This window comes from Lathyrus oleraceus, chromosome 7 (assembly GCF_024323335.1).
Source record: "Lathyrus oleraceus cultivar Zhongwan6 chromosome 7, CAAS_Psat_ZW6_1.0, whole genome shotgun sequence".
Classification (NCBI taxonomy): Eukaryota; Viridiplantae; Streptophyta; class Magnoliopsida; order Fabales; family Fabaceae; genus Lathyrus; species Lathyrus oleraceus.
In genome coordinates this window covers 379,997,784-380,011,796 of record NC_066585.1, presented here as the reverse complement: position 1 = coordinate 380,011,796, position 14,013 = coordinate 379,997,784, and the positions used below count along the sequence as shown (strand labels likewise).

Sequence of the window (14,013 nt, the reverse complement as noted above, 5' to 3'; positions counted from 1 at the left end):
CACTAAAAATATTGTCACTAAACACTAATGTATTTCAGTACCAACATTACAATTGTGTATAATATATATTTCTACATGTATTACACAAACATAACTTAAAATAAGGATTATGAATCAATCACCCTGGTGCTATAAACACGCAACAAATCACATAATAATGGAAGGAAAAAGAAAAATGATGACACTAGAAAACTTTGTGCATTTTATTTATTTCCCTATTTTTAATATTTTCATATTTATCTATTTGTTTCCACCGCTTAAAATGATGACACTAGAAAATTTAACCTCATTTGGCAATGGGTATCACATTAAATTCGTAACTATGAATGGCTGTTTCTTCAAGCAGTATATAGGTCAAAGGAGAAGGGGCCAACTTGCTCCATAATTAGATTAGATGAACTTATAACACATGAAACAATTAATTTTTATAGAAAACAAATTAGTAAAAAAGGAAACGATTTCAACCCATCATCTCAGCATGCCACTATCTCAGAATCTGAAATCTGGGTCCACATCCATTGCCCAAGCAAATTTTGCCAGCAGAGATTTTGTGAAAAGCTGAAATTTCAGGTAATTTAGAGACACGGATAAGTAACAAACTCAAACTGAGAGTGCCAAAGAAATGCAGTCAATTAAGTATGATATCGGATTGACAACACATGAGCAAGAATGAAAATGCAGAACTCAGCTCTTCCACTCAAATGTCTATGGTAGGATTGATCTAGTAGCTGAGAGATCAATATTATCAACCATTAGTGGCTGAGATCACTATGCAGGCATCAAAAGACCTATGCTATGAACCGGAAGATATGTATTCAAAAAATGACATTTGTGTTAAAAACAAGTGATATTATAGGCTTAATAGTCTTATGGTCCCTGTAATTTATTTATTTTGATCCGAGTCCCTATATATCACTTTTATGTTGATTTTAGTCCTTAAAAATAAAATCCGCAGAAAAATCCACAATGCAAATTTTCCTACGAATTCGGACCAAAAAAAATAAATTACAAGGACCAAAATCAAAAACTCGTTAATTTACAGGGACCAACAGAGTATTTTAGCCTATTATATATCAGTGGCAAGTTGTGTAACTCATCAGAATGAATCAAAGTTGATCATAAAGAATTGAGATTCATGCTGCAATTCAGGTCCAAAACAGACATGATTCCTATCGGTTGGGTTGAGTTTTGTTTCAAATTGAGATATAACTTGCATGTAAAATACTGATAACCTTATTGGAAAAGAATAAGTGAAGAAGCTAGCACCTTCTCAATGGGAACCTCATGCCGCTTGCACCAGGCAACTGTAATCCTGGGGTCGAGATAGTTTATCTTGGATGTGCCCAATGCTACAGTCTTAAGATCTTCTTTTGTCTTCATATCACGTTGCATTTTCTCAATTTTTGCATTGGTTTGAGATATCTTTTTCTCTAGCCTGTACATTGCATAAACCACAATCTTGCATCATATTCAACTAAGTAATGGCTAAAGATGTTGAGAAAGCTAAATTACACTTCAGGAGTTAAGCTTCGTTTGCTTTTTCCATCTGAACTCTTTGTAGGGGACTTTCCTTTTCTTGCCCTGTCCAAATCTACTTTTAGCTCCTTCAGAACATCCTACAAGTAAATATTGAGACAGTTCCAATCATGTGTTCATGGCCAACAAAAGCCAAATCTATTCTAATTTAAACATATTGATTAAAAAATATCATTCAGTCCAGGTTCACAATTTCATATTATTCAAATCACCTGAAGTTCATCAATTTTCTCGTTTAATTTTGTCATTTGTGCACTGTGAGATTTTGAAACACTCCGTTGATGATTACAGATGATTGCAACCTGTTACGGAAGAGACAGCCTGTTACAACATATACGTGAGCAATTTAAATAATAATACTCTACCAATATTTTCATCCCAATTTACCTGCTTATTTGCATGCTGATAAACAACAATCTTTTCTGCGGCATCTCCATCTTTAGTGTCTTTATTCAACTGTTATACAATTCAAGGAAAACTATATATTAAAGTCTAATATAGAAGCTAATAAAAGAAACCATCGCATGACAAGCTATAGGTTGGGCCTTGAGAAGCATGGATGGTAGGTGATATGGGTATTTTGATCCAAGATGGAAATGAAGGTTGGAAAGGAAAAAACTGTGAAGAGGAAAGTATCACGTGAGTTTAAGAGGATTTTGATCGAAGGGCTGTTAAAGGAAATATCAAGTCAAATGAAAGAATGTATGCAATCTTAACCAGCTTTCTATATCATTTCAACCAGTTTGTACATCATTAACAGCATATAGTCATCTATCCCCAAGGTATGGGAATTTAAGGATTTTCAGTTAAACCTATTTTTACCTTATCATCCAATGTGATAGATGCATTGAATGTACGGAAGACTTTTGCTGTTAAGCCAGGCATGAGTTCCTTCAGATGAGCATTCAATTTATTTGTATCCAGCTTATCAAAGAGATCATCACCAGGGCCTTTATCTGAAAAGAGAAAAAAGCACTTAGGGCTCAAGTCTCAAACTACAAACATATTAAAAATAACTAGTTTCCAACCTTTTTGGAACTTCAAAATTGCATTATAAACAGGAAGCTCAACCTCAACTGTATTTTCATACTTGATTGAATCTTTACCAAGGAAGTTAAACTGCATTGAAACAGATTATGAACAACATCACTTGGAAGAATAATTGGTGCGGGAACAGATATCATTAGAGTCACAACTCCACTTAGAAAAAAAACGCCCCCAAAGGATCTTAAATTAATCAAACCCAGCCAGAAAAACAAAAGTGAAAATACTTTAAACTCCAATACCTTCAATTTGTTGGGGGTTTCTCTTGTCACATTCTCAACTTTTAATGTGCAGCAGCCAACAGTATCAGCTTCATCATCATCCTAAGCAAATGCGATTAATCAATGACTAAACTTAAATAGCAGAAATGAAGATGATAATCATATGATAATGAGGGCACTAAACACACTAGGAAACCTTACAATTAATTCAAAGAATAGAACAATTTTGTTGATGTATGGCATAGGCAATGGCTACACCATCACATTCTATGTTTAATAAAGCTCCATATTACAAACCTATTATAATAGCAGATTTTTACAGGGAATAGTTGTAGCCATGAACAAACAACACCTATTTCAATTATGCAAAACTCTGCGTTTGTGTCTGATGGGTTATATAACAAGATAACAAATTAACACAGAAAGAATGAATAATCTGTAACTGTATTGCTGGAAAGAATGACAAATTACAGATAAAACAAAGAAAGAATGTATTGATAGTGATAGCTATCAATCCAAAGCACTAACGGCTTCCCTCACCACAAGGTGATCTCTTTTCTCTCTCCAAATCCCAAATTCTATGATGCCCCTTTCTCTCATCCATCCCCATACTAAATACTAACCAACTTCACGTGCTCCTCATCACCCTTTTCATTTGTTGTTGTGCTCTCAACAAATGAGCCTTCAACTGATTCAGAGCCTCATCCCTTTCACTTAATTCCAATGCCACGGCAGCCACCTTAGTCTAATTACTTAGGAAACGAATTATACTTGGTGGTTGCCTACCATATACGACCTCAAAAGGTGTCCTCCCTATAGATACATGAAATGTAGTGTTATACCAAAATTCCGCCCAAGGAATCCAATACGACCATGTCTTCGGTTGTTCAGAGGCAAAACATCGCAGATAGCTCTCTAAACAACGATTAGTAACCTCAGTTTGCCCATCCATCTCTGGATGATAGGCAGAACTCATGTTCAGCTGAGTCCCTTGCAACTTAAATAACTCCAACCAAAAATGGCTCACAAATATAGGATCTCTGTCACTGATGATGGTCATAGGAATTCCATGCAATCGTACAACCTCCCTAACAAACAGTTCAGCAACAGATTTGGCAGTGTAAGGATGCTTCAATAATAAAAAGTGACTATACTTTGAGAGTCTATCAACCACTACCAACACAGCTTCAAACCCTCTAGACTTTGGAAGACCAGTTATAAAGTCAATTGAAAGGTCCTCCCAGATGGCATTGGGAATTGGCAAGGTTGTAACAATCCCCCAGGTGATGTAGCTGCATATTTCTGTCGTTGACATATATCACATGCCCTCACAAAGTCCCTGACCCTTCTCTGCATTCCTGGCCAATACAAATTAGCTGCTAACCTTCTATAAGTTCTCAAGAACCCTGAATGACCTCCCATAGGTGTCTCATGAAACTCTTTCAAAAGCAAAGGAATAGAAGGTGAATTAGGAGACAACACCAATCGGCCCTAATAAAACAAAATACCTTCCTGCACAGTGAAACCAACCTTCATATCAGGATTCATTTGAAGTTCTTTTACTGTCTTCTGAAGCATTGTGTCCTGCCTGACTTCCTGCAACAGCTTCTCTCCATCCAGCCAAGTAGGATAATAAGACAACAAAGCAGAAAATTCCATATCATCACGACACCTTGACAGAGCATCTGCAGCCTTATTTTCTAACCCAGGCTTATATTTAACCTCAAATTGATAGCCCAAAAGCTTGGCCAACCAGCACTGTTGATCAGGTGATGTCAGTCTTTGTTGTAAAAAATGTTTCAAACTTTTATGGTCAGTGTAAACCACAAAGGGCCTGCCCAACAGATAGTGCCTCCAGTGTTGAATGGCCAAGACTAAAGCCATGAGCTCCTTTTCATACACAGATTTTGTTAAATTGCCCTCAGATAAAGCTTACAGCCCCAATTCCTCTCCCTGACGCATCACATTCCACTTCAAAAGGAATAGAGAAATCAGGTAACACTAGTACTGGAGCTGTAGTCATGATTTGCTTCAGATGATTGAAACCTCCGGAGCATCTTCACTCCAAATAAAGTTATTCTTCTTAGTCAATTCAGTCAAGGGTTTAGCAAGTTTACCATAATTCTTGATGAATTTTCTGTAATAGCCCGTGAGACCTAAAAAGTCACGTACTCCTTTGACATTCTTAGGTTCCGGCCACTCTATAACACACCTGATCTTCCCTGGTCTACTGCTACCCCCTCACCAGAAATGATATGACCCAGGTAATCAATCTGTTTACATCCAAATTTGCACTTTGCCTTATTAGCAACAAAACAATGCAATTTTAAAACTGTCAACACTTGCTTCAAGTGCTCTAAGTGTTCGGTTTCATTCCGGCTATAAACAAGGATGTCATCAAAGAATACCAACACGAAACTTCTGAGATAGGGTCTAAAAATATCATTCATAATGGCTGGAGCATTCATTAACCCAAGGTATTCATAGTGCCCATTATGAGTCCTAAAAGCAGTCTTCTCAACATCATTTTCATGGACACGAATCTGATGATGACCAGATTTTAGATCTATCTTAGAAAAAATTGTTGCCCCATACAACTCATCTAATAACTCATCAACAATAGGGATGGGGTACTTATCTGGTACAGTAGCTTTGTTTAAGGCTATATAGTCAACACACATACGCCACGAACCATCTTTCTTCTTGACTAAGATTACCGGACTAGAAAAAGCACTCATGCTTGGTCTAATCACTCTCGCAGTCAACAACTCTGTCACTCGCTTTTCAACTTCTTCCTTTTGGTGTGGATATCTATATGGCCTCACATTAATAGGACCAAGCTCTGGGATTAACTTGATCTGATGCACACGTTTTCTTTCAGGAGGCAGTGTTATTTTCTCTTGGAACACATCAAAAAATTGATCCAACAGCTTAGTCACTTCTTCATGCCCAGCTTCTGATGTTGCCTCTACTTCATCATGATTAGTCCACCACCTCTCCTGTGTTTGTCCTCCAAGAAAGATTGTAAACACCCTTGTTTCCCTTGGAACCTACCTTGAGCTTGCAGATTAATCATCTTTCCCTCATAAAAACTGCATAGAAAGATCCTTCCAGTCCAATACCACTTTCCCCAGAGTACTCAACCATGATACCCCTAACACCACATCTAAACCTCCCAACTCCAGCACTAAAGCATCAACCACAAATGTTTGAAAACCCAAACTGATCCCAACTCCCTCACAGAATCCTTTAGAATGAACCTTGTGACCATCTCCCAATCTGATCGTTTTAGCTGCCATAGGGGTAATTGGCAACCCTAAAGCAGTAGTTATTTCTGGGGATATGAAGTTGTGGCTAGCTCCACTATCAATTAAGACAACCACTTCGATGCCGGCAATTTTTCCACCCATCTTCATCGTGTGAAATTCCCCCATACTACCCAACACTCCAATAATTTTGCATTCAGCTTCTACATCTTCTTCTTCTTCCTCAGTCTCAACAGTTCCAATGGAAACAATCTCACCTTCATTCAACCCTTCACCTTCTACCAAAATGAGGACACGCATTGAACGTTCAGGACATTTGTGAAGAGTGGGATGAAATTTTCCTCCACATTTGAAACACAGTCCCTTAGCTCGATGTTCTGCCATTTCATCATTTTGAATACTCCGAACTCCCTTCCACCGTTCTGAAACTAGCACGCGACGGTCGTTTTCACCTTTCTTTCCTGTTGAACTCAAAGATGACGTGAAAATAAGGTTTGACACAGTTGAACCCGTTTTCTGCCCCGGGTTGCTCCAACCCGAATTTGAGAATCGAGTAGAATCTTTATGGGTCTGATTTAACCCGCTCCAGAATTTGGACGCAGGCTCACTCCATTCGTTTCGGCCCAAACGATCACCCACCGACTTCTTCCCATAATGTCTTTCACCATCATCGTCCTCTTCCTTCAGCTCGTCCTCAACATCCTTTGCCATCCTCATCCTTTGCATGCGATTCTGAGGATTCAAGGTTCTCACTCTTCTTCGAATTTGGGCTTTCAACCCACTCATAAAGTACCCCAGGTACTGCTCCTCCTCTGGGAGTCGTCCCACCTGCGACGACAAGAGTTCAAACGCTTCGATAAATTCTTCCACACTCCCTATTTCTCTCAACGTCGACAATTCTTCAAAAGGATTCTCTAACCGCCTCCCTCCGTAACATGCAATCAACGCTCGTTTCAGTTTCTCCCACGATAACTCGTCCTCCGTTTCCATCAAAAGATTGAACCAGTGAATGGTTGAACCTTCCATGCTTAGACGCGTCAACTTCACACGCATCTCCTCTGATGTATTCTGAACATCGAAATAGATCTCAGCTCGTGTGATCCACGCCACCGGGTCCTCTCCTTCAAACAGTGGAAGCTTCACCTTCTTCCCTGCAAGATGAGTCTCACTTTGTGATGAATCACCCAGAGAGTTCTCCTCTTGCATCATTGTCTTCTTTCCCAGCTGCTTGCTTAATTCGGTCAGGATTACGCTCAGTTGTTGCATCTGTTGGGCGTGTTGTTGCACTTGTAAAGCAAGCTCTTGCAGCATCATTGTCACACTCTCAACCTGTGTTTGCAAAGCTTCAATTCTATCACCCATCCTTGTCATGAACAGTCTCCGCCACGGTGTGCGTTTTGATCCGACAGGTCGGACCAATTGATGGGTTATATAACAAGATAACAAATTAACACAGAGAAAGAATGAACAATCTAATATGTAACCAATGTATTCAAGATCGAGTGTTGGGTCTTAAGATCTTACGATCTTACGTGTTGAAATTGCCTTTTAGTGTTACGATCTTAGAAAAAACTTTTTTGTGCACTTTGTGGTCAAGATCGAGTGCTGGATCTTAAGATCTTACGTGCTGAAATTGCCTTTTATATGACTATTATGATATGGGAATACATAATATCTTAGATGATTAGACTTGTTTGTTAGATTTATGTTTTTTGAACTACTTATTTTGAACAAAGTCTTTTGAACTTGTTAAATTATGGAAGGATGGTTATGAGTTATTAATTAAATTGGTTGAATTTTGTGATTTATGGGTTATTTTGTTCATGTATTATAAATTTCATATTTTTGTGTGTATGTATATATGTCAAATTACCATTTTTCCCTTCGGTAAGATCTTAAGTGATGTGGTACGATCCTAGTTTTACGATCTTTTACAGGCCATCAGATAAAACAAAGAAAGAATGTATTGATAGTGTGATAGCTATCAATCCAAAGCACTAACGGCTTCCCTCACCACATGGTGACTTTCTCTCTCCAAATCCCAAATTCTATGATGCCCCTTTCTCTCTCCAAATCCCAAATTCTATGATGCCCCTTTCTCTCATCCATCCCCATACTAAATACTAACCAACTTCACGTGCTCCTCATCACCCTTTTGCCAGCTCAGCATCTTTCATTCCCTTCCCACGTTTCCTCTTGTAAACTCTCCAAATTTGGGGCTTATAATTCTCCTCAAGGCCCACTTCATCATCTGTGTTTCTATCAGTGTCTTTGGCCTCTTGTATGAACTTTATGTTTTAGTGAAGCGAGCAACTTGCAGCTAGCACATAAAAGATTTAGCAAGTGTGTATATAGACATTATACCTTCTCATTACCAGCCCTCAGAGCCAGTTTATCAATAAGATAAGTAGCGACGGCTATCTGCTGCTTTGTAATATCCTTACTCGTAAAATCTTTTGTATATGAAGCCCTGATGTTCCCTATATAATCCTGCACCATGATATTTAAAACTATGGCAATACACAAGTTCTTTTAAATGCAAACCAAAAATATTGTAAGACAAATATGGTTTTCGATAAAAGCTAACAAAGAAAGCATGAAAGCACCTTCAACATCCTAGCCTTCTCATACTTTTCCTTGTCACTTTGACCCTTCAAGGAACTACTAGCTGCCAGAAACACATACTTGAATAGCTTTGGATTAATTGGATCACTCCAATAGCATAACCATGTAACTGTATTGTCATTTCTTATATCCTTCCATCTGCCAAGGTTACATAACTCGGTCATACCAAAAAAAAAGAGCTTTGAACATGGTGGTATATACATTATTCTATTGTATTTTAAGACTTATTCTCCAAAAAAAAATTATCAAAAAACAATTATTCTCCAAAAAGGGGTAGAATAATACCCTTCACCAGGAATAGGACATTCAGGAACTTGTGCCTCACTTCCAATATTAATTACAATGTCACTTGGATGAATGCGTTTTTTTAATCTTCCCATCTAATAACATAAATTTCCATCAATCAATAAGTAATGAGTAATAAGTAATGCTATATAAACTTTAGAGGCTAGTCAAAAATCTGAAGATGAAATCATTATATCTAAAAAAACATGTATCTAGTTCTAGAAACAACTAGCATAATAACCTTGGGATGCTCTCCGCGGCCACGGAACAATCCGGGAGGTTCAACTCTGAAATTTCCAACCTAAAGTGTGGATTTAACAACAACAAAAAATAGTCATAAGATAAAATTTTACTTTGTCAATAAATTTGAAACCAACAAGTTGCAATATGAATTACATATAAAAACTCAACAGAGAAAGGTCACGAATAATAGGAGAAGAAAATGTGCTACTTCACCAGTGCATAACTCCCTCAAAAGCAACCGTTTTCTGAACACTGTTAAAAAAAATTTTGAAGAGAATGATATAGTCATTCTTTACTATAATGCCACAAATTCGGAAAAATGAAAGATGATACTATGGCCAAAGATAATATCATATCCACAAGAAATATTAAGAGTAAAGGCTAAATCAAGTGAAGGTCGTATAACTCTTTTCCTCTTGCAAAACTTAATGATCAATTACAGGTCATAAAAGTTGTAGAACAATTGGGAGAAATAAGAAGAAACAAGAGAGCAATATTTAACCTTCTCTTTAACACCGTCGACAATAGCCCATGTGTATTTCTCCTCTTGCTTCAATTTTTCTTCCTTCAGAGCTTTCTTCTCCTGCATAAAGGGTTAAGACAGAGTCAACAATTAAAAGATAGATGACATGAACTAAGGAAGGTTCAACTGGTACAAGGGAAGAAGATAAGAATTCTCAAAAGAATTCAGAGTATGCAATAAACAGGCTGATTTGAGAAAACCACTCCAATTACAACTGAGTTCAAAAACTAACTCTCCCTTCCCTCCAATTACTATTTATAATTCTGTTTTACTAACAGAATTAGTTATTCATCTGTTACAACTGTAACTATTATGCAGAATTCTGTTTTATTAACCGAATCAGTTACTCATTTTACCATGAGTGAATTCAGGTATTCTGTTAACTGGGAATTCTGGGGTTGTCACTAACACCCTACAAGGGATGGTCCTTTCCATTATTTGTATTCCACTTTCAAGTGTACAACTTAACTGGGAGTCTAAATTGTCTAACACACATATATACATACATAATCTATAACATCAACCCCTGCTCCACCAAACACTCCCAAACAAAAGTTCCATCAAAAAGTACAAACTTAGGTAGAAACCTCATACTTTCCTAGTTTCTTTTATAATGCCTTTTAAATGTAGTTAACGAATCAACAAACCTATAAGATTTATGATGAAATAACATCAACGAAATGAGCGATAAGGTTATCAAACTGTAAACAGACAGACTAATTTAAAATAGTGAATCTCAAATTGAATTGTAAGATTGTATTGTAGGATTCAAATACAATGAAATATAGCTGAACATATACATCATATACCATTATATATGGTGCTCAATCTGATAATTTTACACTACAGATAGATAAAACAGCTTAAACTAAGTCGTACACAACAAAATCAAAAGTCATATGTCAGTCAGTCAGAATTATAAGAGTTCTATATACATGGCCAAATAAGGTGTGCATAAAATGACATTGTGAAGCCTATGTTTAAGAAGAATGAAACAACAGAAGTTGAAATACCAAATCAAGTGCATAGTGTGAGTGAGTAAGTGAGTGGGCGTGTGCGTTCATGCCTGCTTTGGAAAAATGAAAACAAAGCAAGAGAATATTCCAATATTGCATTCTTCAGTAGAGCTCCTTCATTTTTTTATCATTCAACAAATTAGATGATTTGATTTTCAATGTCCGATGAGAATTGATGGAAATCAAACCAAAAAAAAAAATGAGTCTCACCAAATCAGTCATGTATTGAACAACTCAGTCATTTGTGATTCAACACGATAGGAAATAACAGCTAGACAAGTTGTATCAAATCATGTGATTCAAAACATAATGACACGATTCTAACTGATTGGTGTGTTTATATTGGAAACTGATATAAAAAAAAACATTCAAAATAAAAGTTGCAAAATATATCAATTCCTATTATTGAGAAATGAAATAAAATAAAAGTTAACAACTTACTTCTGTAGTCATTTGTTTCTTCTTTTCCTTTTCACTTTGGCACCAGTCATAGATTGGGGTAAAGTCACAATCTTTCAAGTTTTGAATTACATGATTTCTTCCTAGCAACTTTCGCCAATCATTCCAGAAGTTTTCCTTGAACCTATCTTTTTGCATGTAATCTGTATCTCGCATAACCGCATACATTGTAGCAACCTGAAAAACATATTTGAAGCCCATAACACAGTCAAAAACTCGGAGGAGACCTTAGAATTTGAGAAAGTTTTACATAAAAGTACTTAAGAATTTGAGATAAATAAAAAAAAGGAACAAGAACCCAAAATCTAAAGAGCAGAGTTTTCAGATACTAAACCCTACCTCTTCTTGCTCGGGAGTCAAATCAACAGGCCTCCCCATATAAAGCATTTTTACTCCATGGGGTTTGTATGGAGGAGGAAAAATGACACCATTATGAACCAGCGTAGTCCATTTTTTCTGCCCATCACCAGAGCTAGGAAGAAGTTTCGTAGATTTGGAATATTCTGAGCCACTGATGGATTTTTTTGACTTGTTCTTCGTCTGTTTCTTAAAAGATGTTGAACCGGAATTATTAACTTTAGTAACCTTTGCCAATATCTTCTTTGTGGAAGATGGTTTATCAGATAATGTTGGTGACTTCTTAAATCTATGGGAAATAGGAAGTTCATCATCATCATCATCATCATCTTCCTCCTCAGCTTTAATTTCACACTTAACAGAGACATGTTTAGTTTTGATTGAAGTGGTTGAATCTGAGATCTTTGACTTTTTAGCCGAAGAGTGCGGGGAATCACAATTTTCGAGTTCTCTCTTAATTGGTAGTGTAGATAGCTTTTGCTGTTTATTACTTGTGGTAGAACCATTTTGCCGCTTTTTCTGAACTTTTGAAATAGGCTTCTTATCAGTATCATCATAGTTCATGCTAGATGTTCCAGAATTAGAATTTCGTATTAACTTAGCTGATAAATTTGCTGACAGAGGGACAACATCATCATCTGAGTCAGAGTCTTGAGAAGACTTGTTGTTAACAACAGGAGCTACTACTTTGCTACCATGATTAGATTTTATCTTCCACCTAGAACTCAATGGTTTATCATCATCGTCATCCTCCAAACCTTCACAATAACCTTTTGTAGGGTGTTTAATAGGTGTTGTTTGTTTCTTAACATCAACAGTTACATTCTGCCCCAGAAGAGGCTTTGGTTTATCCCCTAATGAAGGGGAATTTGAATTTGCTACGGGTGACTTGTTAGAGGAGGTGTTGACAGCCGAATTTGATGGCTTAAGATTTTGGCCATTTGACAAAGGCACGTCAGTTTTCTGTCTATTTGACCTTCCCTCTTGACTGTGAGAAGTTGTTTTGATTGCTTGAGAATGCAATGGACTCTTCTTAGCGTGTCTTTTAAAAGATAGTGGTTGATCGTCATCGCTGTCGTCATCAAATTTTTCAGGCAAGTTTGGCTTATACCCTAATGAAGTGTAGACAGCCGAATGTGATGGCTTAGAATTTTGGTCATTTGACAAAGGCACGTCAGCTATCTGTCTATTTGACCTTCCCTCTTGACTGTGAGAAGTTGTTTTCTTTACTTGAGAATGCAATGGACTCTTCTTGGCGTATCTTTTAAAAGATAACGGTTGATCATCATCGCTGTCGTCATCAAATTTTCCAGGCAAGTTTGATTTATCAGAAGCCTCAACAGCCATTACTGAAACACGGATAATGTGGGCATGTACATCACACATAAAATTCCGGCTAAGAAAAGTTTCCATTAAGAAACCATTCGATATTAAATCAATCATCATGAATTGAAAGAATAGCCAAAAAAACATAGCTCAAATCGTCTATTCCATTGTAGAGCAATGGAAAGGAGAAAACTTAGGCATAAAAAGATAAAATAAAATTATGAGATTCAATCGTTTGATTTATCAACAGATTAACACGAAAACGAAAAAGACTATGACATCAACCATATGTGTAAAGCAAAAGTAATGAAATGCGCATTGAAAGAATGAAAAGAGCACTAACAAATGTGTTGTAAATGGCACCGTTTTGGCGCGAAATCTCAAAATCACAGTACCGAGTGAAGGCTGGTGAGTTTTGTTAATTCCCGGTTACAGCAACCTGGAAGAGATGATTCTGAGATAGCTGAGGCAATCGAGGTGAACAAAACTCTCTAGGGATTGTGGTTACCGCGACATTCAGCTTGAATCCTAGGGCTTCAGACAAGCACAAACTCCTTTTGTTATTTGGGCCTAATTTTGGGCAATTGTATAAAAGTTAAAAGCCCATTTTCAATTTGGGCCCATCCATCCAAAATAAGTCTAAATTGAGAAGTTGCCCACGTTTACTTATTAACTTAATAGGGATCGCTCATTTCACCTTTAGTGATGTCTTCCACACTTTTAAAGATATGAAATTGCCCTTCATATGTTTGGAAATATCTCTCTAGACGCACCCAAACCACACCAAAATGCATTATTCTGAGATTCACTCCATTTTAATCAAAATATGATTTGGATATGCATCTCAGTATAATATTTGGGTGTATCCAGAGACGCATTTCCAAAATCTCTCGTGAAGTCCTTTTACAAATATTTGAAGCAATGTAATTACAATGGAGGTTATTTCGGAGATGCGTCTCCAGAAACCCCCTAAATGGTTTCAGAACAACACCATTGTCCCAACATTATAATTTGTTTAGGTCAAGTTATATTGACATAAAATCAAAGTAAAATCAAGTTTAATTAAAGATAAACGAAAGTAAAAAGTCAAACATTAATTTAAACACCATACC

The 14,013-nt window shown here is 36.9% G+C and overlaps 1 protein-coding gene across 3 annotated transcripts; it reads right to left on the bottom strand.

Annotated features, from left to right (window-relative positions):
* Positions 1-279: 279 nt before the first annotated feature.
* LOC127100476 (DNA topoisomerase 1 beta) lies at positions 280-13,445 on the bottom strand. Of its 3 annotated transcripts, XM_051037683.1 has the most exons (16): positions 13,245-13,445; positions 11,558-12,924; positions 11,201-11,395; positions 9,723-9,803; positions 9,219-9,278; positions 8,978-9,072; positions 8,674-8,830; positions 8,432-8,557; positions 2,823-2,903; positions 2,565-2,655; positions 2,359-2,492; positions 1,924-1,992; positions 1,749-1,838; positions 1,513-1,616; positions 1,267-1,435; positions 280-558 (listed from the first exon to the last, which is right to left on the bottom strand). In XM_051037683.1, exons 2-16 carry the CDS (start codon positions 12,920-12,922, stop codon positions 490-492), a joined length of 2,886 nt encoding a protein of 961 aa, XP_050893640.1. In that variant the 5' UTR covers positions 12,923-12,924; positions 13,245-13,445; the 3' UTR covers positions 280-489. The 3 variants fall into 3 exon arrangements, with proteins under 3 accessions (XP_050893640.1, XP_050893642.1, XP_050893641.1); XM_051037685.1 differs by lacking the exons at positions 9,723-9,803; positions 11,201-11,395; positions 11,558-12,924; positions 13,245-13,445 and adding an exon at positions 9,434-9,470; XM_051037684.1 differs by lacking the exons at positions 9,723-9,803; positions 11,201-11,395; positions 11,558-12,924; positions 13,245-13,445 and adding an exon at positions 9,374-9,458.
* Between the last annotated feature and the right edge of the window lie 568 nt (positions 13,446-14,013).

What these genes read in the sequence shown, in the direction of transcription:
- LOC127100476 (XM_051037683.1), bottom strand. Translation starts at nt 12,922, where the DNA reads ATGGCTGTTGAGGCTTCTGATAAATCAAACTTGCCTGGAAAATTTGAT. An exon ending in AATTTTGAAGTTCCAAAAAG is followed by an intron (nt 2,493 to 2,564) that starts GTTGGAAACTAG and finishes TTCTCTTTTCAG; the next exon opens with ATAAAGGCCCTGGTGATGAT. An exon ending in AGAAAATTGATGAACTTCAG is followed by an intron (nt 1,617 to 1,748) that starts GTGATTTGAATA and finishes ATTTACTTGTAG; the next exon opens with GATGTTCTGAAGGAGCTAAA.